General features: G+C 37.6%; 1 protein-coding gene across 2 annotated transcripts in view; it reads right to left on the bottom strand.

Annotated features, from left to right (window-relative positions):
• Positions 1-2,096: 2,096 nt before the first annotated feature.
• Positions 2,097-23,722, bottom strand: part of PTPN21 (protein tyrosine phosphatase non-receptor type 21) — a 50,550-nt gene continuing 28,924 nt past the window's right edge. The window contains exons 10-20 of one of the 2 annotated variants that reach the window (XM_074910070.1): positions 23,412-23,491; positions 22,144-22,245; positions 21,407-21,467; positions 20,805-20,889; positions 17,115-18,580; positions 14,722-14,859; positions 12,026-12,247; positions 10,699-10,827; positions 10,165-10,399; positions 9,477-9,637; positions 2,097-8,626 (exon numbers count right to left, since the gene is read on the bottom strand). In XM_074910070.1, the coding sequence (XP_074766171.1) occupies positions 8,498-8,626; positions 9,477-9,637; positions 10,165-10,399; positions 10,699-10,827; positions 12,026-12,247; positions 14,722-14,859; positions 17,115-18,580; positions 20,805-20,889; positions 21,407-21,467; positions 22,144-22,245; positions 23,412-23,491 (2,808 nt within the window). In that variant the 3' untranslated portion in view covers positions 2,097-8,497. The remainder of the gene's footprint in view (positions 8,627-9,476; positions 9,638-10,164; positions 10,400-10,698; positions 10,828-12,025; positions 12,248-14,721; positions 14,860-17,114; positions 18,581-20,804; positions 20,890-21,406; positions 21,468-22,143; positions 22,246-23,411; positions 23,492-23,722) is intronic. The other variant, XM_074910071.1, reaches the window with a different exon arrangement.

Genomic DNA, 23,722 nt, shown 5'->3' on the forward strand with positions numbered 1-23,722 from the left:
ATGTTTGGTTAAAATTTGTCCATCTGACAGATTGTCATGCAGATAGATCAGACTGGGAAATGTGATTGATCAGAAATGGGACAGAATTTTTCTAAACTACCCTTTCTAGCACCCACATCTATGTTGTGCCATTTTGCAAGCAGAGAGCCCAAGAACACACATGTGCCCTGAAGTCCTTGCTTCAGAAAAGCTCCCAAAGAATGTCATGAAGTCAAATGTTACAACATGTCTTTAACCCTGGGCACTTCTGAAAGACAAAGAAATTTTGTGGTAAAATAGTCCCAGGCTCACCCATCTGCTACTTACACTTGTTTTTTCCTTTGAATTCGTGAGGTTTGTTTAAAGCAATCATAATAACAACAGAACTAGCTTTTAAGTATAGAACCACCATTTCCCTAAGCATTATGTTCCACTGGAGCCACAGAATGGCCAGCACTCAAAACGCAAGTGTTGATGGCAGAAGGTTCAACTTGCCCAAGAGCTAGACTGAGCCAATGGGATATACGGCAATATTGAAATAACTTTGTTCGGAGCTGATGAGCATTCACCCAGTCCTCACAACTCCAGCTCTCCTGCAACACCATTCTCCCATCAGTACCTGCATAAGTGACATTCCCATCATACTCACAAAGTGTGATCACCCACAAGTAGTTCTCAGGCTGCAGGAGGTAAACCAGCAACGTTTCCGTGGTATTGGGCAGCTTCTGTCTTCATGCAGAGTCCAGCATTCCAGGGGACGCTCATAAAAATAATGGAGAGAGAGAACACACATTTATATGCTGTCACTAACCCCTCAGGGAAAAGAAATGGGTGTAAAAAAACCCCCATCAGATCCTAAACAGAGCAACCGTCACATGTAAAACTTCCAACTAGGTACCTAGCATTGCTGAGTTTCATGTAACCTTCATCTATCCACAGCCATTACAGACTTAAACAACCCTAACAGCTGAACAAGAAACAAGCCTAACAGCTGAATGAGAGGTACTTCAGTTCTCCTCATCAAGGCACTAGGCTAGGAACCTCTCTCACCACCTACCCGAAGTCCTGGAGCTCTTGCCCAAGAAAGCTGCTGGCTGGCTGTGCCAAATCCAAGAATCAAGCCCCTTCCCTATCAGTCAGCTCTGCCCACCAGAAGGCTCTAATGGGGACATTACAGTGGCTGGAAAATAACAGCCACAGCTTAGATCAATTTGGATTTAGGGGAAGTTTAGGCTTCTGAAGAGACCTTTGCTGCTGGTCTAAAAGCAGTCTGATCAGAACCGCTGGGTGTTTTTATCGTGCACTTTGGACCCCAAGAAGTCACATGTTCCTCTTCTGATTTTGAATCCATGTCAAATAAGAGAATTTTGCCCACACTAAACATTGCACAGATCATTACCCAGGAGTTAGGAATTGATCAGACAAGTATATAAATAGCTGGCACGTTACTGTCTTATCTTAAGTTGATTAATGCCATCAAATTGAGCATACCTAGAAGACTAATTTTAGTTAAAAGCCTGGTCATTTCAGATATAGTTAAGTAGGCAGCACACTAGGCATTTAGCAAAGACATGGGAAATGCAGTTGTCTGGTGTGAAACTGCAATATCCAGCATGCAATTCATTTATCATGATGTTATGAGGTCTTGTACCATACCAGGTGCTATACAGCAAGCCTTTTGCACCACCTCCCCTTTTGACTACATGTCAATTATAAAATGAAGAAAAATTTCAGTGTTAATTCTTGATAGCAGCTCCAATAATGATAATTAAGTATACAATCAACTGTTTCCTCTCTCACATACTTTTGGAAAGGGTTTTTCAACTTTTGAAACCTTTTTATCCTTCCTCCACTTAAAGGTTACAGAGAAATTGCGTGTTGAATACTAAAAATAGCTTTAGGAAATGCAAAACATTATAAACAATACTGATAGGGCAGCAGGCACAACAGCACTTGTGACAGCACAAGTTTTGTATTTGTCCAGAGATGCAAGACAGACTTGCAGTGCATTAGAAGACAGATAGCACTTCTGTGTTATCTTCCTACCAACCTAGGACTACACATGAAAAATAAATTCTTTGATTTTTCTTTTAATAATGGAACAATAAAAACTGATGGTTGCTTCAAATATTTATTTCCATGGCAAAAATAGACTATAATATGTTCATTTCACATATATTACATTCAGTAATACAAGCTTTTCTGTCTATGAAACACAATTTGTACATTGTTTTACAAACCAATTTCAGTTTTATAAGAATTAAAGCTATTTTGATTATACATTTTTACAGTATTGGTGGCAAGACAGCAAAAATAGACATTAACCATTAGCTTAGTACTAGAAAATAATACTTCATGTTTGCTACTGTTTAAACAAAGCCCCATTTAAATCCTTGTATACTGGGTCAAATGAAAATAAAAGAAAATGGACCCAGATCCTGCATTCCTCTGACATTAAGGACTCAATCCTATAAAACTGCTGAAAGGACTTCAAACACCCATTTGCTTTAACTGAATGAAGAGATTTCAGCAATATGCAGGAGTGTACATACTTAGTGATTTGCCAGGTCAAGCCTCTAAAATTTCTTCCATCCAAGTTCCCCCAGATCAGCCATAAAGAGGGCAGATATGTTGGGTATTTCAAAGCAATTTAAGAAAATATCTTTGTAAAGAGCATATGCACCTTATGCTATCCAGGATTGTCAAGGTGACAGACTGGAGGATTTATATGGTTTCTCCCCATCAACTTTCTAAAAATTAATGGCATTTGCAAAGCTTTAAAATATTTTAAAAGTCTCCTAGTTTTACCTAAATATTTCCAAATGGAAAAACAGCATTTAAATTCCCTTTATAAAAATTTAGGCACCTTCTGAAACTGTGCTCATAAAATTAATGATTTGATAGTTATGACTGCCACATATCTGAACCAAAATAACGTTACAGTATCTACAGACTTGCTCTCTAACTTGCCACAGGCTGGACCTGTTGTAAACTCTCTTCATTAGATTAGATTTCTATCCTCATTCCCTAATTAGTGCTGAAGAATAGAGTTCTAAAGAACAAACAGATTGGAGGTTATTCTTCACTACTGAACGCAACATCATATGGAAAATAGTGAAAGACCATTTAGCAACTGTTTTTTGAAATGCTCATTGAAGTTAACAAATCCTTTTTTTTTTTTTTCAACCCCTGTAGACCTTAAAGTAACATATTTAATGTCAACAGAATGCACCAAGTTGGCTGGTCCCCAAGGGGATCTTCTTTTTTTTTTTTTTTTTTTTTTTTTGCACTTTTGTAACAGCTGTTAAAAGTTTAAGATTTTTTCCCTTAGCACAGTATTACATTATTTTAATATCACCATATTGCAAATGCTGCACTGCAACATAATTTCTAAGCACATGTTAAATTCCACATTTCAAGGGCCTGATTTTCAGCCTAGCCTTAACCTCGTGCAATTCAGACCTACTGTAAACAACTGGCTGCATTCATAAAGTATTTGGACTTCCAGATCATCTAACCTGCATCCATTAGAAATTAACACTGCAAAACTGCATGTATGCCTATTCCTCCTGCATTTTGCATGTGTAAAATCAGAGACCATGGTTTGAAAAATCTGACCTTTAATAAGTAAACAGAAACTGAGCTGACAGATTGCATTAAATACATTTGGAAAAGAAGATATGTAAAAAATAACAGAGCCTCTGAAAAAAAAAAATATTTGGAGTTTCAAAAAAATCGTATTTTAAAAAGCCAGTAAAAAATAACACCTATGACTACATATTCACTTACCCAGCCACGCCATGAAAAACATACCGTACAAATCAAATCCTTCTAGCTGCTCTACTGTGGATACAAAACATTCCAAATCCTCTTCCAAATACCTTCAGCCATTCCTCAAATCCTCAAGCTCTACTTCCAACATTTTGTACTTTCATAAGAGAGTTTCTTCCGAACTATCTCAGCTACTTTTCCTTTAAATGCTGTAGCTTCATGTATGCACATTCCTGCTGCATTCTTTCGGTTAAGTCTTGTAATCTGTATTTAAATTTAAAGCAGACATGTGAGTACACATGCTTTAAGAGTTCAAGCTTTCATTGGCAATAAGCCCATTTTAATTCCTACAATATCAGGAAGAACTGCAGGAATTTTGCATCTTGCAGGACTGGACTCTGGCTTTGCATGACTTTGCAGTATTGAAAAAAAAACAAAAGACCCTGGACTCTAAAGCACAGACTTCTTTGCAACTGAAGTGTAGTTTCCTTTAAATTCATCATTTTAAATAACTATTGAAATACAGTAATGAGTTCACTATTTTTAATCCCAGGGTTTTAGTAAGGCTACTGATATTAAAACTGAGGTCCCATTACACACCTAGCTTGTATGATAAAGGACCCTAAAGTTCCCAAGTTTGGTCCAGAGCCCACTGAAACCTATGAGCCACTCAACTTTAACAGCTGCTCCAACAAGCAAAGTGTAGCAGCAGTCTCAGGTAGCCCTAATTCTTATTAAATTTAAGAAGCTATTTTTGGAGAAAATTGCTCCAAGCTTCATCCACTTTAAAAAAAGATTCATAGGATTACAAGAGGAGCCCAAAATACATTTCTCAAAATGCCAAGAATTTTTTCCTTTTAGTACACATTTTACTTTTATTTGTTATTACTTTTCTTTTTTTCCTAAATGTTGATAACAAGAGCAGCTTTTCATCCACAGAAATTATAGGAACCCTGCCTTACTCACCTGCTTTGAATTAAATGTATTTTTAGATATAAACCATAGCACCCTGCACTTGTAGATTTTACCATTCACTTGTGCAAAAGGTATCGCAATGAGAGCAATACTAGAGCATGCAGCTCTTCCTGCTCTTCACAGGGGACAGCAGAGAAGGGACAGCACTGCTGCGCAGGCTGAAGAAAAGCTACGCGAAACTCCCCTGTGCCACTGAGCTTCTCCCTCACAGAATGGGGTGAGGAGAGATTTGCAGCCTACAGCTAAGCCTGAGTCAGTGACATCTTTGCAATGAACAGGGCTCTGACTTACGTTCTTAGAGAAGAGCTGCTAGTCCAAGATAACAAAGATTCACTGGCCAAAAAAATCTCTCATCAGAGCAATCAAGAAATCAAATGTGCAGAAGGCCTTACTACAATTTGTGGGTTCTTCTCTTCTATGACTCTTCATAGAATTTGATCCTAAAAAGCATTTTCCACCTAGCCCACAAAAGACAGTAAAATCTGTCTCTTGACAGTATATAGCACCTTTATTTATCCCTGAGAGCTCTGGCATCCCTAGAGATCAGCATCATCTCTGCCATTTACTGCAAGAATGTCTTTATACAACTTGTCTTACTAAAAAAAGTCAGTTCAAATTGTGCATAGTAATCTGGTTTCATCCCCATAAAAACAGAAGCACATTTGGCAAAATGGACAGGCTTATAGTGAATTTTAAGCTCTTGTCAAATAAATCCACCTCTAACTCCCACTGTGACTGGATTTGGACAGTGGATGTTCTTGTAATGTCCAACACTTCATGAAACACTCAGGGCAACTACATGTAAAAAAGCATCCCTTTTCAAGGCTCAGAACAAAGTGCTTAAAACTGAATTTTCTTTTAAAAGTTCAGTGAACATCTAAACAATGGTTTTAAGATTCATTTTGTTACAGGAGATTGTGAAGTTTATTTTTATTTGGTATCTTAAGAGAAACCGCTCGTTTCCAATCCTCACTTGGAGCCATATGCTTACATACAAAAGCAATCCTGCTATCATCAGTAGGAAAACTCACATAAAGTCTATTAAGGTCAAGTCTATTAATGCAAAAACAGACTGCTGATGGACAAAACTGAAAGCTGAAGTGGAGGAGGTAGCAGTGTTATGCTTAAAAAAATAAATCAAGACCGTGACTACCAGATTAGAGAGAAACTGTCTCTAAAAGTGAACACAACTTCTTCCAGCAAAACAGAAAAGAAAGCCAAAAGACACACATTTCCTCACCCACTTCCGATATTTCCAAAAGTTTTGGATCAAATTGCTTGGTTTAACTGCTCCTTTTAATGCCTCACTGCTGGTGTTCTCTCCCAGTAACTGCTGAATAGCTAAAAATTGTTGCTTGAAGTTTCAGTTGTATATAATTTCATTAAAAGCTGCATGTATCAGGTTACGACGATCACAGTCCAAAGTTTAAAAATGGAAATGGTACAAGCTATATTTTAGAGCATACCTTCCCATTCAAAAATATTTCTGAAGACAGAAGTGAACTGTGGCAAAAAGTAGCAATGTTTTTAAAACACAGCATGATACAAATAGCTAAGTGTGTCTGTTTCTTTCAATACTTCCATTAACACGGATATATCAAATTGGTTTGTGTGCAAGATTTATATATAAAGAATCAGTCTTCAGTAACTGATTTCCCCTGGACTTCCATTTTTACATTTGGTAATTAATATTTCCTAGGCATATTGTAGTCACAAAAAGAACATTTTTCCCCCTATCTGACATAATCTTACTTTTACTGAAAGTAGAACAATTCAGACTGCTTGAAAGCAAATTAATACAGTAGCCTTTAAAGTAATACATTTTGTATAGAATGACATATGAGCACAGTGTCTTTTTGGACCATGTGTTTTTCTTTGCCAAAGTAGCTTATTACAGAAGAAATTGAGGCAACCTACTTAGTATTCTTAATTAATGTTTTGGGAGACAATAATTGTTTAGAAGGGGTTTTAATTATTCATAATAGTTTCCAAACCCTTATTACAGCTCAGAAAAAAAAAACAAATTTCACCAGTGATAAAAATTACTTTCGGTCTCATTTCATTTTGTTAAGCAGGTATTAAGGGAAATGGACACTTAAACATGTCTGCAGACTGGTGTACCATTCAGTTTTTTTGAAATGAAACCAGGTATCTACAAACTAATGGCTCACTTTTGAATAGGGATTTTCAACTCAGCATCTCAAAACACTTGAAAAGGCAGGTAAAACCACTGTCCCCATTTGCAAACCACAGACAGAGGATTATTTAGGGATACTGTCATTAGACCAGACCCACGGGACAAAACGGAAACTACCAAAGGTACGACTCATCTTCAGATGCGTGCCACAGCCATTGACTCAGCCACCTACACAGCTACTAAAATACCCACATCTCCAGTGTTACCTCTGAGAGCTCTTACATTCTGCAGGTGGTCTCAAACGGCTTCTGTGGATATTCTTTATTGCAATGCTGCGCAGCATTAGCAAAATATATTCTAGTGCTGACAAAATAATCTGGAGGATTCTACAGAAACTTTCAGTGCTTTAAAGGCTTCCTTGACTGGAAACACGCACATTTTTAATGGTCATCTTTTCACTGTGTAAACCAGCAATCATAGCTGCCGCATCTTCTCCATTATGTTTCACACAATCATTTCCACTTCACCACTATGCACCTTCTTACTCCAACTTTGGTTCTCTCACTTCATCAACTTAAAAGGCTCTTCCTTAAATAACAGGTTAGTACTGGTATATTACCATATGAAACAATGCATGATTATAGTCTCTATGTTTAACTACATAAATAACAGAGCAAAAAAAGTGCTTAAAACATTTGCATCCTCTTTGATTTCAGCCAGTAAAATCAAACTGTCCTCTAAATATACGAATAATACTGAATATGTACTTTCTCTCATCCATTTGTTTCCAATAACCTTGTAGATAATTAGAATATATTTTCCCCTGCTTCTTGCAGGTAAACATGTCTCCACTCAAATGGATGTTATCAACAGTTAACATCATCTTTCACTTGTCAGTTCTATTACACAGCACTACAACTAACTACCAATAGCTTCCCCTAGTACTTTCTGCATGATTTTTGAAAAGCTAGTTCAAACATTGACAGCTGTCTTCTCTGAAAATATTATGCCATTTTAAAAGTTTTGGGTCATGGTGTTTTGCTTTTCTCAATTAACACATGCTGAATATAAAAATAACTGTCCTTAAAGCAACTGCTTAAATTATCTAAGAGCTGCTAATTTTACTGAGTAAACCAAAGGAAACCAAAAGTTTGCTTTAAAAAATACAGATGTATTGTTCTAAATATAAGATTGAAAGCAGAATGAAACTGCATCAGACTCCCAAGGAGCAAGTTTCTCACCCCATTTCACCTACAGATTTCACCTTTCGCACAGTTAACAATTACGTTGTAAAACATAATGTTAGTAAAATTGTGCCATGTACTCCCATTCTATAAGATGCTTATTTTGCCCAGAGTAACACCAGTCTACAGAATATATACAAGTACTACAGACCAGTACAAGTAGAGTCATTCCCTAATATGACTGCAGCCGAACATGGGAAGAATTTAGTCCAGTGAAGATCCCGCTTTGCAGGGACTGTTACGCTGATTCGCACTTAAGTCATGTGCCAGCCCTAAAAGATAACTCTGTGATTCATCATATGAAGAAAACACCAGTGAGAGCAGGTCTGCCTGAACAACTGTAATTTTCTTTCTGTAAACTCTTGCAGTGCCCCTTAGGAAGTGGCAGGGATTAGATAAGTCTAGAGCTTTTGAGAAACTGAATGAGAACTCCATAGACGAAAGTGTACTGGGAAAGAGTCTGCACCATCATCATTCTCTGCTGCCTCAACATGTCCAGCACTCGTGGGATGTCCAGCATCTAGAGGAAGAGAACAAACCATCAGAAGTCACTGGTGAGCAAGGAGACGGATTCTCAGCAGGAGGTTCAGAGTAGTACCACTGACCTACGGGCAAGAATCAGATGCTCTAATTTCAGTTCTGACAATTCACTGCCCGTGCCTGCAGTATGGGCTGCGCTACACCACTGACCATGCCTACTTCGTCATATGTGAAATATGTATAGTGTAAATTTGCTTATCTCATGGGGTCTAGGTCCTCACAAGTTTAATGGCTGCAAAGGTCTGTCACAGTGTTAGGACAGATATGCACAGCAAAACAAGCAGTTTGTTGAGTCTCTTGGCATATTATATTATTAAGAAACACTTTACAGCTGTCCATTTCTGGCTAAAAAGCTGATAGGGGGAAGTTTTATTCTATTAAACTACTGTTTCATCCTCTGCTGAGATTGATACTGCAAATACGCTACACTTCGGAAAAAATATTCAGTCACAAGCACAAAGACTGGCTATAAAGCAGGTTCTTTAATATTGTCTATTAAAACTAAGACATGAAGTGAAAGTGGTAAAGTCAGGGTGAAATTCTGAAATATGCTTAGTAGCCTAGGGCATACCTTTTTCCTCTCAGTGACTCAATATCTTATGAAGTCGAGAATCCAAATGATCATTCCAGTATGCAGTGTGCAAGTGGGCAACTCTATAAGATTATTCTGTTCAATTACAAGAGCTCTTTCAACCATAGTTGTAAGGGCTCTGCCAAAGGCCACATTTTGGGAAAGCTCAGATGAACAGCCATAAAATATTTATTAAGCAGGTTAATGACTTTTCCACTACCTAACATTATTTAAAGCACAAGAAAGAAAAAGAGATCACCTCATTGTGTTCCAAGCAAGCGATCATGATCTCTGACAGTATGACTACTCCTGTTCGTCCTACACCTGCACTGCAATGCACCAGTACAGGAGGATTAGAGTTTTTAGGATCCGCAGTGCTGTTCGTATGGCGTCGCACTGACTGTATCTCTTCCAAGTATGCTATTAAGTTCAACAAGATAAGAATAATGAATTTAGGAGATGTAACCCCATAAGCCATGTTATTACACTGTATGACCACCAGAAAAGTAGTAATTTAACAAATTACATCCCACAGAAAAATGACACACTGTATAAATCACAAGTCATATTTCAACCAAAGCAATACAGACCTATAAAGATCATCTAACTTTTGTAATGCTTTCCTTGTCTTGTTCCCCACCAAAGGCAGCTCATGGCCATCTTGCTATTGCTGGAATACGTCGTATGTGATGCAATTATGTTTTGATCTATTTGAACTTTTAGTAAATTATATATTTGGCTTTAGATGTAAACAATCAGTTTAACAAACTGGCAATATATTCCTGCCAAAAACAAGTCAGTACCTCTCACTGGTGTGAAGAAACCTTTTACACCAGAATGCTTGGCATACGTATCACAAGCTGATTTATGTATAGCACCCATTTTAGGATGTATTAAAAAAAAAAAACAACAACTACCTGGAAACAAAGCTATTAAATACAACTTACAGAGAAATCCCTTTAAATCCTCTGGACAGCCATGCTCTGGCCAGTCAGTATACTGCAGATGCCAAACTGTTCTCTCCTGTCCTGTGAGAAGATGTTTAATCTTCAAACCAGTAGTTGCATAGCAGCCTGAGTCAGTACGGAATCGTGTGGTAATCTTAAATCTTCCATATGTTACAGTGTTGTGTCTTGAACCAAGACGTGGCCAGTATCTGAAGCTTTTTTCTCGCCCACTTTCCTTAAAAGTAAAACACTTGCTTTACAAGAAATATTAAGAACACTCATACAACTTATGCTCCTGTAACAACTGTACCTCTCCTCTATTAAGTACTACGACAGTGTTAGGGTTTCTCACCAAGTAAACCAACTTCTCAGCAGAAAGAGTATGCAAATTTAGATATTTCTGCCAATTTAAAAATGGTCACTAGAAATTTATTGATTGGTCTTCTTGGTGGAGCAAAGATCCCATTCATCTAACAGATCATAACAAAATAATTGTGGAATTTCTGGGAAAAACCTGATTCAGTTTATACTCACCTCCTCTGCTGTCACCATAGCTATGATGGCAATCCCTTGTTCCCAGATCATCTGCCAGAAATCCTGACATGTATTCTGCAAAGGGCCCTGTGTAGCAATGTAATCCCACTCTATGCTGCCAACAGAGATCTGTAAGAAGAAAGACACTAGATAAGTAATTATTGAAAATTTCTTTTCCCCTGTTCTTAAGTCAGCCATTTGAAGATGTACAAACTGAAAAAAGACAGCAACACTGCAGAAGTACAAGCCCATTGTGAGTTATATCTGCTTCCCATTTTTTGGCTGCATCTTGTCACATTAGATGCAGAAGAGACAATATTCAAAACTGTATAGGAAAATAGCTAAAATAAACGTATTTTACACCATAAACATAATGTAAAAGCGAGTAAATAAAATTGTATTTCTCTTTTGTGAATTTAAGGCATTCTAACCAATTTGGGTTTAGAGAAGCTTTCATACCCTGGTGCTGTAAATGCTATTATATGCACTAAAAAGACAGGATTAGCTTATGTTTCCCCAAAAAATATTATCTTGTTTGAGAAGGGTCAGAAGAGATACTAACATTTGTGAATGAGCTGAGGTATAGAAACTATGGTACCACGTCAGTGTACAAAGAGATTTCTAAAAAAAAGGACAGTAACACAACTGCTGCTTTGATGATCTCAACTCTTTACAGAGAAAGCATGAAGACAGTTGTAGTTGCACTTTAAGTAAGTAAATGCATTGAAAATGTATGAAGGTTTCAAAATGCTTTGAAGGCTCTTGAGGTCACCCTGCAACTTTTTTAAACATCTTAAACAGAGTTTAAAGAGCTAAGTCTGGGGAGAAGAGCAATTGAAGATTATGAAAGAGCAGCTTTTCCCCTGGTTCCATCTGTTCCTCTAACCATTCAAAAAAGTTTAAGCTGGGAGCTAGCCTACTGCCTGTTGTAGACCTAGTCTGAGAGTATGGAAGAGGAAGAAATAATGTTGCAGTTCAAAAGATACCATAGTCACTGCAAAGGATCCCGGTTTGTTATAAAGCTATTTGTCTTCTTAGCTCCAGGAAGAATGGACAAGCTTTTTGCTAGCACCAATCCACAGAGAGGTGCCAGCAAGAGAAAGGAGACAGCAGATCAGAACAGAAGCAGAATGCAGAAGACCTCTCCAATAATTAACCCTCCATTATTCTAGGTAATGAGGAAAAATAGGTTCCTCCTTTACCCAAAGAAACATCTGCAGAAGATGGAGGGATTCTCATTCATCTGACCAAAGCAAAATTTATAGCCAAATCCATTATTAGTTACCCCATGAACTGGAAAGTATTTCTCCAACAGTATTTCTCTCACCTTGATATGAGATGCATTGATGTAACCCGTGTTATTTTCTTTGGTTGGGACTAGCTCTACTCTGGTATCATCATAAGGAAGGACATCCTGGAACCGGTTTCGTTCAGCATTTTCAGGAAGCCGAGCAATTGAGCACTCACCATCTCTAAGTCTTTTTTTCTGAATGCGCTCATATTCAGTAAACACCATCCCCTGCTCTAACCGTTGTTCCAGAACTTTACACTGAAAGACAGAAGACAGACAACCAAAGTCACATTCTACGGTGAGTCTATTTTAACAGAGAACTAGTGAAGGACAAAATGTATGTATTTTCCTGTCTCCATACTTTTTTCAATGTTTTTCCAGCTATTAATGTTTTTACAAACATACCAGAATAAATTAGAAGCACCCTAACATCAGGAATCATGTTCATGTGAAAACTAAGAAGCCTGTTAAACTTCATTAGGTCACAAAGACTGTGGATACCACCGATGAAAGAAAAATTACTTTGTAGTTTCTGTAAAGACAACCCAGTTGAGCAAAGAAATATTTGGCCAAATCAGGTAGCTATGCTATACTCAAACTGCCTCAAATACCACTGAACAAGAAATATTCATTAATCCTCTTGCTCAATATAGCATGTTAGATCACATCATTCAAAAAGGTCTCCTTTAACCTCATAATTTAAAAAATGAAAGTCAACTTTTTCATTTGGATGGAGAAAACTCTAAAAACGTAAAACAAAACACTTGCCTCAGTCCATGAGCTAATAATTCACTAGTAATATTCTACATTTTCTTAGGGTGAAGATACTAAACTTTGCATACAACAGCAAAGCCTTCTTAGAACCTCTTGCTATAGCTGAGGTATAAACTCAGGATTTTTCCTACTAGTATAATTAAATGTTTTATTTAATAGGCTACTCCCCCCTCCGATTTAGTCTTTCAAAACCAAGTTCTTTCTAAATCATAAGACACTTCTGGAATTTCAGCATCTCTTTGCCAACAATAATTAGAGGAATAATATGTAAGATTTCAGCCAGAAAATTTCATCTATGTCACATGTCCCCAGCCTCTCACAGCAACTGCTCCATGGTATCAGGTCAGGAAAGTATCTTGTATCAAGTAACTGTACTGCCAAATGTTGCAGAGGAAGGTGTAAAACCTCAATCATACGCAATTTGCACATCAATACATCATCTGTACAAACTCCTTAATTATCTTTAGGCTAAATTCCCTCATTTAAACTGATAATAACATGAAGCTGAGCAACGAAACAGACATTGAATCAACTTTAAAGTTGTCTTTTAAAATATCCGTAGTCTGGACTTCCTTTCATGTCACATGTCTGCTTTACATTGCCTCTTCACAACTGCTTGAGGAATTACTTCCATTTCATGGTATCTATTCTGCCTCTGCATGACTGCCTGAAGAGAACATGTCTTTTTCATAACTTGATTTTGTGGATTCTTCTTTTACCTCAACACTGTGGGCAGAGGTAGCTGAATAATAATATGGCTGAATTCAGTAATGGTCATTCCAGGAAGAGATGATGACTCTAAGTAAGAGGAAATAACCAACACAGGTACTAAATGTGGAACTGTATCTCAATAACACAGTGTTAATTTTTGTCCCTTAGAATCATTAAGGAGTGTATATATAATCCAAACAGAATTTCAATGGTGCTGAAATGGAACAGTCAAATCTCCTCCTCCTATGGATCTCACTCCAAGCCTTCAAACTCACAAGACTGAATTTCTACTATATGATTTGCAATTAATTTTCTTAGCTTGTTCCTTAAAACTTCAGTTGGTGAGAGCAGGACTATTCCTTCAGGTTCTAATCCCTGCCCAGGGACTGTAAACAAACTGAGCTAGAGGGGGTCTGAGGATGCCCAACCATGCTCAAAACCAGATTCTGGGGAGACCACTGGTCGCAGAATATACAATCATTACAATGGGCCTTGGTGCATCTAGCTGGTCCCTGGTCAGATGTGTGATGACAACACTGTTCTACACAGCCCTTCACAGGCTAGATATTGACTGTATTTCACTTTCCTGCAGCTATTTTATGATACAGGAGGCAGGCTGAAGTATATTTACTGACACTGTTTACCCTGACACAAACAGATGGAGTCTTCTATTTCTCAAAGAAACTATTTCTAGAACCTGATGTCCTCTAAGTGATCTGAGATCTTTTACTGGATTTAAAATTTTTGCAGATCACACAAGTTCCATCTATATTTTCAGGGATCCAACTTGAGGAAAACGGATAAATACAATCTGCACAAGCTGTATCCTGGGGATGCAATTTAACTACAAAATTTATTGTAAAAATCATATGAATTACAGTTACAACTAAGCTCAATCTCACACTCAGAATTTCAATTTTCATATGTTTTCGGTCTGGAAACCCCACAAATTAAGGGAGAAAACAGAAGGACTTGGCACAAAAATGTATCAGTAGATACTAATTAATTTGCTTCCTATATGTTCAAAGGGTAAACTAATCTAAATCACTGTCATCTGAGTTATACCAAATACTTCCAGCAATGACTTATCAATCAGAAATCTCATTCTTCATTTTGTTTCTATTCTCATTATTTGTGTTGCTTTGAATCTGAAGATTTTAAAGTCAACATAAGCACCATTCATACATGTTATTTTGAAAAACTGTTAGTGTAAAAGAGAAATCAAGCATTAAAAAATTTCAACATACCCGTTCATCATTTGTTGCTCTTGTTGATTCTTCCTTCCCCTCATCTGTCAGAGGCATTCTAGTCAAAGCTAGTCCATTTAGGGCAGCTAGCTTTAGAGGCCCTATTTTTTTTGCATCATTTTTATTCTTTTTCATACCCTGCAAAAGAAAAGATAAAACTTGAAAATATTCTTAAATATCTGATGAAGTTATAAAGCAGGAACCAGATGAGTTCAATTAAGCAAAAGATACTTCTTTGACTCCTTCTGCAAAGAGGTCTAACTTTTTTTTTTTTTTTTTTTTTTGATAAGCACTGCAGTGAGAGATTAGGGTGGTGGGACTACACTCCTCCCAGGACACAACACAAGTCTGTCTTCATTCCAGACAGGTTAATGAAACTGCATGAGAATGACAAATATTGTTCCCTATAAAACTTACAACTGAAGGTTTGAGGTGACAACTCTAGATAACTAACATTCTTGGACAAAACAGAAATCACTTTCCAACACCAAAAATACATAAAAATGATTCCTTACTACACTATTCAGCTTGCAGGTATTTTTCTTCCCTACAAGCGGGCATAACAATGAGCACGTACTTTTAAGATATTTGGCTACAGTTAGATGTTTGACTCAGTTTACAACAAACTGCACATACAAAACATGAACACAGAACTGCAGACAGATCTGAGCCCTGAACCAGGCCATGAATCTAAATTAGTGAAGTTACCATTCATTATTTGAAAAAAATATCAGAGGGATTTTTATGAAAGAATAAATTCAGATGATTCCTTTAGAAAGTGTAAGAGAAAACTTAATCATTCCTGCAGTTGCTAAGTTTGGGTGTTAACAAAAATACACTGAAAATACGAGTTTATATGCTGCCTGAATCAATGGTGATCAATGCTTTCAAAAGCTAAATAGTAGTGAGGAATAGGAAGACAAAGCTAAGAGAATGAGACCACATTTAAACGAGAAGTGAACACAAACACAACAGTAAGAGTGCACTGAAACACAAAATGGGCAAACATTAGTAGGGGTCAGCTTTGTTACCAGGATATGCACCTCAATACTGAATACAGAAAGGCAATATTCTCTATTATGCAATGGCAATCTTAAGTGTTACTGAACTAGAAAGTATTTTACTGAACACTTCCAGTGAAAAAGTTTTAATTTCACTTCAAAGGCTGACTTGAACATTTACATAGCTATCGGAAGGAAAACACATCTTTTGGAGAATAAAATAGTGATAAAATGTGAACACACGGAGAAAGGTTATCACCTTTTTCTCCTATATCCACATAACAAGCAGGAGGAAGGAGATTTAGAAAAACATACACAATTATAAAATGAATTGAAACTAACAAAGGTTCATTTCAATGTGTTCAGCTCCACATATAGCAATTCTGACAAAAAATTGTGAAAACTATTTAAAGGGATAGCTTTTGCATCATCAGCTGTTAACAGTTACTACAGCACTAGAGGTTACGTGGTAGCTCCACTGCAGTTCAATTTGTACAGAAAACTATTTCACACTAACTCAGGCAGGCAAAGTTAACAACAATCCATTTAAAAAGGCAAAATAAAAATGATCTTCCTCCATTAGCACCTGAAATATGCCACAGAGTACATAAAACTGAACAAAAGTTTAAAACAAAATGAATGGTAAGGACTGCCAGTGAAATTGTACAGTCCCACAGATATTGATGCTTCTATGAGGTGGGAATTACAGGGAAGGTGAAACTTGCAGTTGTTCACTATTTATGGCTTCGTAATTGGAGTAGGAGAAAGAGACATGGCAAGCAAGAAATACTTTTAGTGGGATAAAAACAGCTTGAAGAGACAGCAAAAGGGTAAGTATATGAAAAGGGGAAGGGATGGAGGAAAGAAAAGAAGGCAAGGAAGAAGTTTATTGCCTAATGCATCAGGTCCCCCTCTTAGGTCAGAAGAAGAAAACGAAATAAATAAAAAAAAAACAAAACAAACAAACCAAAACATTCAGCTACATCTGATTTTTCAGGGAGAAGAAAATTAGAAAGCTGGTAGTGGAATGGAAAGAGTTGCTTCTGTTCCAGATAAGGATAGGTAGGACAGAATTTGGGATCTAGAACTGAATTTAAATTAGCTCATTCTACAGTTGCTAGCCAGGTTTCAGACGGATGGAGGCTGCACAGCTGGATTTGTGTGGGAGGACTATTACAAACAGAACTCAGACATGGCCGAGAAGTGGACAAAAGACATCTAAGCAAAGTTAATCAGGGAAGAACATAAAAATAAAGGTCAAGCTTAAGGTAACGTTTTATTCACATTTTAAAAGCATCTCGGGCTGATTAGAAAACCGCAAACCTCAAACAAAACCCACACACAATTCCTACAACAGCACAACCCAAAACAAGAGGAACAGTATCCACTTACACCTAGTGGGGGAAGGCCTTCCACAATGTTCTTCTTCCCAGACAGAAGATCCGACACAGGTCTCTTCTTTACTGAATCTTTCCTTACCCTGTATCTCCCTGATGCTGTAAGATCAGATTCCGACATAGATGGAGTAAGCAGTCCTTCCCCTCTTCTCTGTACCTGGCTTTCTACCAGTAAATGAACAGGACTCATATCTTTCATTCTCTTTTCTGTCTCTGTAATATGTAATTTAGGCTCAAGAATATGCAAAGGGCCAGCAGATGAAGCAACAGAGCTATAAGGGTAGTTCAGTACTGAATCATGAGAATAACCACCCATTAGAGATGAAAGTTGGGTTTGATCTTCAGGGAGAGGAGATAGACTTGTATTAGCCTTGTTTTCTTCTTCAAATTCTTCCTCTTCCTCACTACTGTGAATCAGCATAGTGGCATCTGAAAGGGTTTTCTTATGATCACAGTTCACACTTTCTTCTTGCTCACTTTCTTTTTGTTTTGTTTTCTCCATCAGAATATTGGGCTGTGACCCTTCTGCAATAACTCTTGGAAGAGCCACATCTGCTGCAGAAGCTGACATGGTCCTCTCTTTAATTCTTATTCCTTCAAAGCTGGGAGTCAAGCCAGCTATCTCAATACTGTTCCTTTTCTGCAGCTGAGCATGGCGGGCCGATGTTAGAGGTTCACTGACTTCCTGAAGAGAATGTGCCACAGGCAGGCTGTCTTCCTGAAATGTCTGGACAGAATGGTGGACTCGCCTTGTGATAAGATCTGGATTGCTGCTGCTAATGTAGATGTGTCGTGAAAGGTCTGGAGTACTGTTTGCAGGTCTTGGGTATGGGTATGGGGGAGGTGGTCGATAGACTTGGGTCTTCATTATATTTGGTGCTGGATAATCCTGAGCCTGGAGCTGCACATTTGTCAACTCAGGCACACTAACTGCCCCAACAACTGGGCGCTTTTCAGCAGGGTAGGGATAGGGCGACTGGCTATGAAAACTGTAGTTCAGGTTAAATGGATAATGGTTAGATTGTGGGGAAGTGAAATGAGCATGTTCTCGTATTTCAGGCTGACTGTAAACTAAGGCATCAGGCCTGCTGTAAGCATACGAATTGCTGATATTAAGATTTCTCATTGAATGACTCTGCCTATCTGTGTGCACCATACCCCTGTTGAGCTGTCTCATCACAGTTTCATAGTCTGGCGTGGGACGATAAGAAGGTGGTATTAATGCACTATGTCTGTGTGATGGGACATAATCAGTTCTGAGGACATCACTTCCAGTAATGCTTGGGTTTGAGGACATGGGGGACGGCTGCAGGTAATGTTGTGGATTGTTCAAGGAGTTTGTGCTATGTGCACTATAGACACTACCATTGCGGATCCGACCACTGTAGTCATGAGGGGCTCTATCCAAGCTAGTCTGAGAGTGACAGTAGTATCCATTCTGATTGCTCACAAAGAGGTTATCTGAAAGTAAAGTTTAAGAATAATCTTTATGTCCAAGACAACAGACAAAGATATCCTTTATTAAGATGTAGCTAACCAGTGTTTGAGATTTTCAAAATCTCAATTATTCTTAGCTATGTACTGAAATGGGAAGAAAAATACAAAACAAGTCCAGCTTTTTTGTTGCTGATACCTAAGGTATGTATACCAGAATAACCTATGATGTTCATTCAGATGATGAAAATTCCTATTGAAAAACATTGTTTCAGTTTAAGAATGGTTTTCTTCTGTTTAGGATAGGTTTGATAAATTTCAGTCTGAGTTAAACAAAATCCGTACCAATCTCAAACCACACTAACTGAAAGAAAAAACATCTAAACTAGGGTTTGCATTAACCAGTAACTGATCTCATTAGAGATCAGTTTAAAACAGCAAGAAAAGAAAAGGCAAACAAAACAAAAAAAAAGCACGAAAACCTAAAAACACCCCAATAACAATCAAACAACCCCCCCCTCACTCTTCTTCCCCCCTCTCCCCCTAAGGCCATAAGTAGATATAGTACCATAATACATTAAAAAAAATATATATATATTAAAAAAACCCACTTTTCTCCAGCAATTTTGGAGACAGTTTAAACCACCATCATATATTGTTTGCACATTAACATATACCCACTTTGATGGGCAAAGGAAACGATGTAACAGTTTAAACATCCTATATACATTTAATAATTTAACCATTACTTCATCTGAAGTACAATTTTCCAAACGCCAGAAGAGAACAATTCAGTTCAGGCTTTAAATGCCTTTCATGATTTAACTCTTCAGGTTCACCAAAATAACTGCCACCTATGTTAATTAATTTGCTGACAATCAAAATTTCTTTTGTTTCTGAAAAAATTATTCAAAAATAGAACATGCGCAGTAGCAAATATCCAGCAATAATTCCAACACTATACTGGAAAAGAGTTCATCTATATTCTGAATTTATATACCTGTAACTTCATGAATGCTTGTGTAACTATTTAGATAGAAAACATGCTTATTCCCTTACCAGTGAGTTGTTACGAGTATTTTTTTTATCCAGCTGACTTGTAGGACTAGAAGGTCCCTATCAGAACTAAGGCAACTTTGAAAAAGATTAGATTAAGCCTTTCAGGGCAAAACTTTGTTAATTAAAGCCACAGTGCATAACAATCCAAAAAAAAGGAGAGAAGGCAGCCATGACTCCACTGTAAACCACTTAGATTAGGAGTGTGCATTTCTTAAGAATTCTAATTAGGATTTTCCTCACGGTTTTTTCCTTCCTTTTTTTCAATCAAATATATGCCAATTCCATAAATTGCAGACTTCTGCAGCCTTTGAATTCCCCACCACCTTGTAGTCTACCAAACTCTTGAGAGAAAATTCTCTCTTCCTGCATCCTGGGTTTAATTTTTTTTTAAAGTTTTTTAATTGTCTCAATTGTCTGGGGGCTCAGTCACTCTTTGCAGCTATTAAGATCAATACTGACAAGGATCTCACAATGTTGTAACAGACCAGTTTGGTATGTGAACCAAAAAAAGGAGGGTCAGCTTAAACTCACACAAGGGACCACAGTCTATAGTTGCTGTATAGGCTATCAAAAATAACTGCTCATATTCCATAGGAGAGGATACAGAGGAAGAGCAGCTGAGGGAACTGAGGTTGTTTAGCCTGAAGAAAAAGAGGCTCAGGGGAGACCTTGTGGCTCTCTGCAACTACCTGAAAGGAGGCTGTAGCGAGGTGGGTGTTGGTCTCTTCAGCCAGGTAACACGTGATAGGACAAGAGGAAACAGCCTCCAGTTGCACCAGGGAAGGTGGGGATGTTTAGGTTGGATATTAGGAAAAATTTCTTCACCAAAAGGGCTGTAAGCATTGGAACAGGCTGCCCAGGGAAGTGGTTGAGTCACCAACCCCAGAGGTATTTAGAAGACATATAAATGTGGTGCTTAGGCACATGGTTTACTGGTGGATTTGGCAGTGCTAGATTTATGTTTAGACTTGATGATCTTAAAGGTCTTTTCCAACCTAAACAATTCTAATATTTTCACATCAGCCTATATGCCTAGAATAGCAGCAAGCATTTAAATGAGTTTTGTAGTACAAACTTATCCCATGTTGACCCTATGAAATTTCTTCAGCTCCAGCTAAAGTAGCTATAAATGCAAATTAAAGATTTTACATTCTAAAGTTGTGTAGTGTTGCCTTGGATATAATGAGCTTACCTTGGGAAGATGCATATGGTTCAGTATAATGACCATTGTAATGCAGCTGAGGTGGTGGAGGCATCATATAAGGCTGAGGCTTTGGCTAAATAAGCAAGCATCTTATTGTTAGTTAAAAACTCATGAGGTATTTTAAAAATGTCTTGAACATTTTCTTTTTTACATATAATATATAATATTATATATATGATGTATAATACACAGACACACAAAGCCTTAGCCTTAAACCACTTCTCTAAATTTCCCATGTAAGTTTCTCCTGAGGTCAAACAAGGAATAATAAACAAAAAAAGGAAACAAAACCAAAACCTCACACCACCAACCCAAGTCTACTTCTTGCCATCTGACATCTAGGAGAGTCTCCTAGAGACAGAGCAAACAAGCTAAAAATGTAAGTGTTTAAAATACTTTTCATTGCAATTATTTTAATTCCCTTAATCAGCTATTAGATAGCAGCTTTTTCTACAAGTCAGAAAGAGTTCCTCACATAGTAGACTCATCTTTTCACTGCTCATTTTATTTCACTGAAGGAAACTAATGTCTGATTCAAAGTCAACTGAAATCCATAAAAATACAAACATAAAACTATTTGCCTGCCTTACCATAGACATCCTGGATGAAGACCGTCTTCTAACAGGATTCACTGTAACAGGCTGGCTTTGTCTACAGAAGACATTTTATGGTGAGTAATTATTCTTAAGAACACTAAAACCTATTTCAAACCTTGGAAAGTACTCCCAACTTCAGTTAAAAAAATCACTCTACATTTCTTGGAGCCAGGTCCTGTGTTAAATAGTCCTTCCCAACAATCTCAAAAGGAAAGAGCTCAGTGCATAAACCACTACTGCAGACAGTATGAGCAGAATCACAAAACCAGGATCAAAATCCCTCAGTTTTTTCTTTTTTTCTTTTCAATGAAGCATAAAAAGCAGATGTCCCTGAAACACTGCAGTAAGGCAGAAAAATGAGCAGAGTAACTGGAGACTAGTTCCAAATTTGAACCCCATATAAAATCTCATACCTAAGTTACCTGTTCTACAAGACCAGACATAAAATTGTTTACAGAGTGTAACATTACAGATGTTACAGGAACTAGAAAGCACAACTATACTGCGTAAGCATTTGTATGTTCTAACATTCAAGCTAATGGTAATACATTTTCATAATTCGTTGCACTGCCTCCAGAACATAAGGTTCAGAAACCTTAAGCTCCTTGTTTCCCACCCTACACTGCACTTGTATTTTGCATCTTGCAGTAAGATGGAGGTCAAAAGACAGCAGAATAATACAAATGCAGGAACTGCCAGATTGCAGAAAGAAAGATGAATTTTCAGCTCACCCTTTGGGAAGTGAAGGACGAGAAAGGATTGGAAAGCGTGGAAGGGAAAGAATGAGGGAAGATTTCTGAGAGCCCTCCTCAGGTGGAGAGTCCAGGGAGTCTCTAGAGACAAGGTATGTACAGATTAAGAAAAAGACCCCTGAACTTAATACAGGCATGCTTAAGAGGTTTCAGCAGCAGGACCAGATGACAGGGAATCTTGGAGATAATCAGAAAAGGTTTTTTGAGGACATTACCTATTAATAAAACCATGTTGTGGTGAAAGGGTTAAAATAAGTTATCCTAGAGACTGACATTCAGTACAGAACTATAGAACTGACATTACTCATACAGCAATGCACAAGTCCCACAAATGCACTACTACTACCACCACCAATATTTCTTATCCCTCTCAAAAGGCAGCCAGGTTTACAAGCTTAGAGGTATGAGGTCTACTCTACTCCAAATTAATCTTACTCTTTCAAAATAAATTAGCATTAAACACACTAGGAAGTTCTCTGTGGTACAAAATATTCCATTATCTTTCCACTGGCCTCAGCAAATTTTGGACCAACCCCTCCATAGCTATCTTCTCGCGTACAAAGAAGAGGAATGGAACACTTGGGAAACACGCTTTTTGATGACAGACTATTCACTGGGTCTAATTCTCTATTCTTTGACTGAAGTAACTTAAATGAAGGAAAGCTGTACAGTGGAGTACCTCAAATTCCTTGATTTACAAGTTGGAGACCAGCCTATTTAAATTTAATTTGATGAATTGTATTAAATTTACTTTGCCCTGGTGCTACTTGAGCTATACAGATTCCATGGATATCTGATGGACCACATACCTCTCAGCTGTCAATCCAGCACATTTCAGGAGTGCTTCACATACACTTCCCGCCCTTTTAAAGGCCTCTAGAGTGTCCTTTCAGAGCAGTTCACCCAAACTCAGGCCAAAATCCCCGTGATTCCAGGAGCTCACAAACATTCCAGCAATAGTAGACCCCAAAGCAACTACAGCCTGTCACAGCACTGAGATCCAGCAGCACGGGCCAAACACTATTACTTTTGATAAGATTTCAGTGTTCAATATTGTCCTCTGTTATAAAGCAGAATGTTTTTGAGAAACTAGTGATAAGTATTTTGTCAAAAAATACTAAGAAAAAACCCCAAGTCATTAATTACTACCATTTAAAAAAGGCAGTAAAGACATTACAGAGTTTATAAAAGATTTCACTTCCCAATGGAAGCTTCAAGAGCACCGAGTTCTAATGTACTCTACTTACAGGCTGCATTTATTTAGTCTGTAAAATTTGTGTCTAGCTACACACATCCTCCACACATATTTTGCTGTTTCCATATCTTCCTGCCAAAAAACAAAGACAAAATTTGCATGTTAGACCAAATATGCATACCCTTTACTAGCTTTCAGACAAACCACTAAAATTTTTAAATTAGCACTGACCAATTTCTTTTTAATAAAACTTCATTACTGTCACCAGGTTTTCCCTAAGACTGTATTTTGTGGGCATGAACATGCACTCTAGCCTAACAATTTTATGAGATTTATGAAGGTTGAAAGTAGAAGCCTTTTGTT

The sequence above is a fragment of the Athene noctua genome, chromosome 6 (genome assembly GCF_965140245.1).
Source record: "Athene noctua chromosome 6, bAthNoc1.hap1.1, whole genome shotgun sequence".
Taxonomy (NCBI): Eukaryota; Metazoa; Chordata; class Aves; order Strigiformes; family Strigidae; genus Athene; species Athene noctua.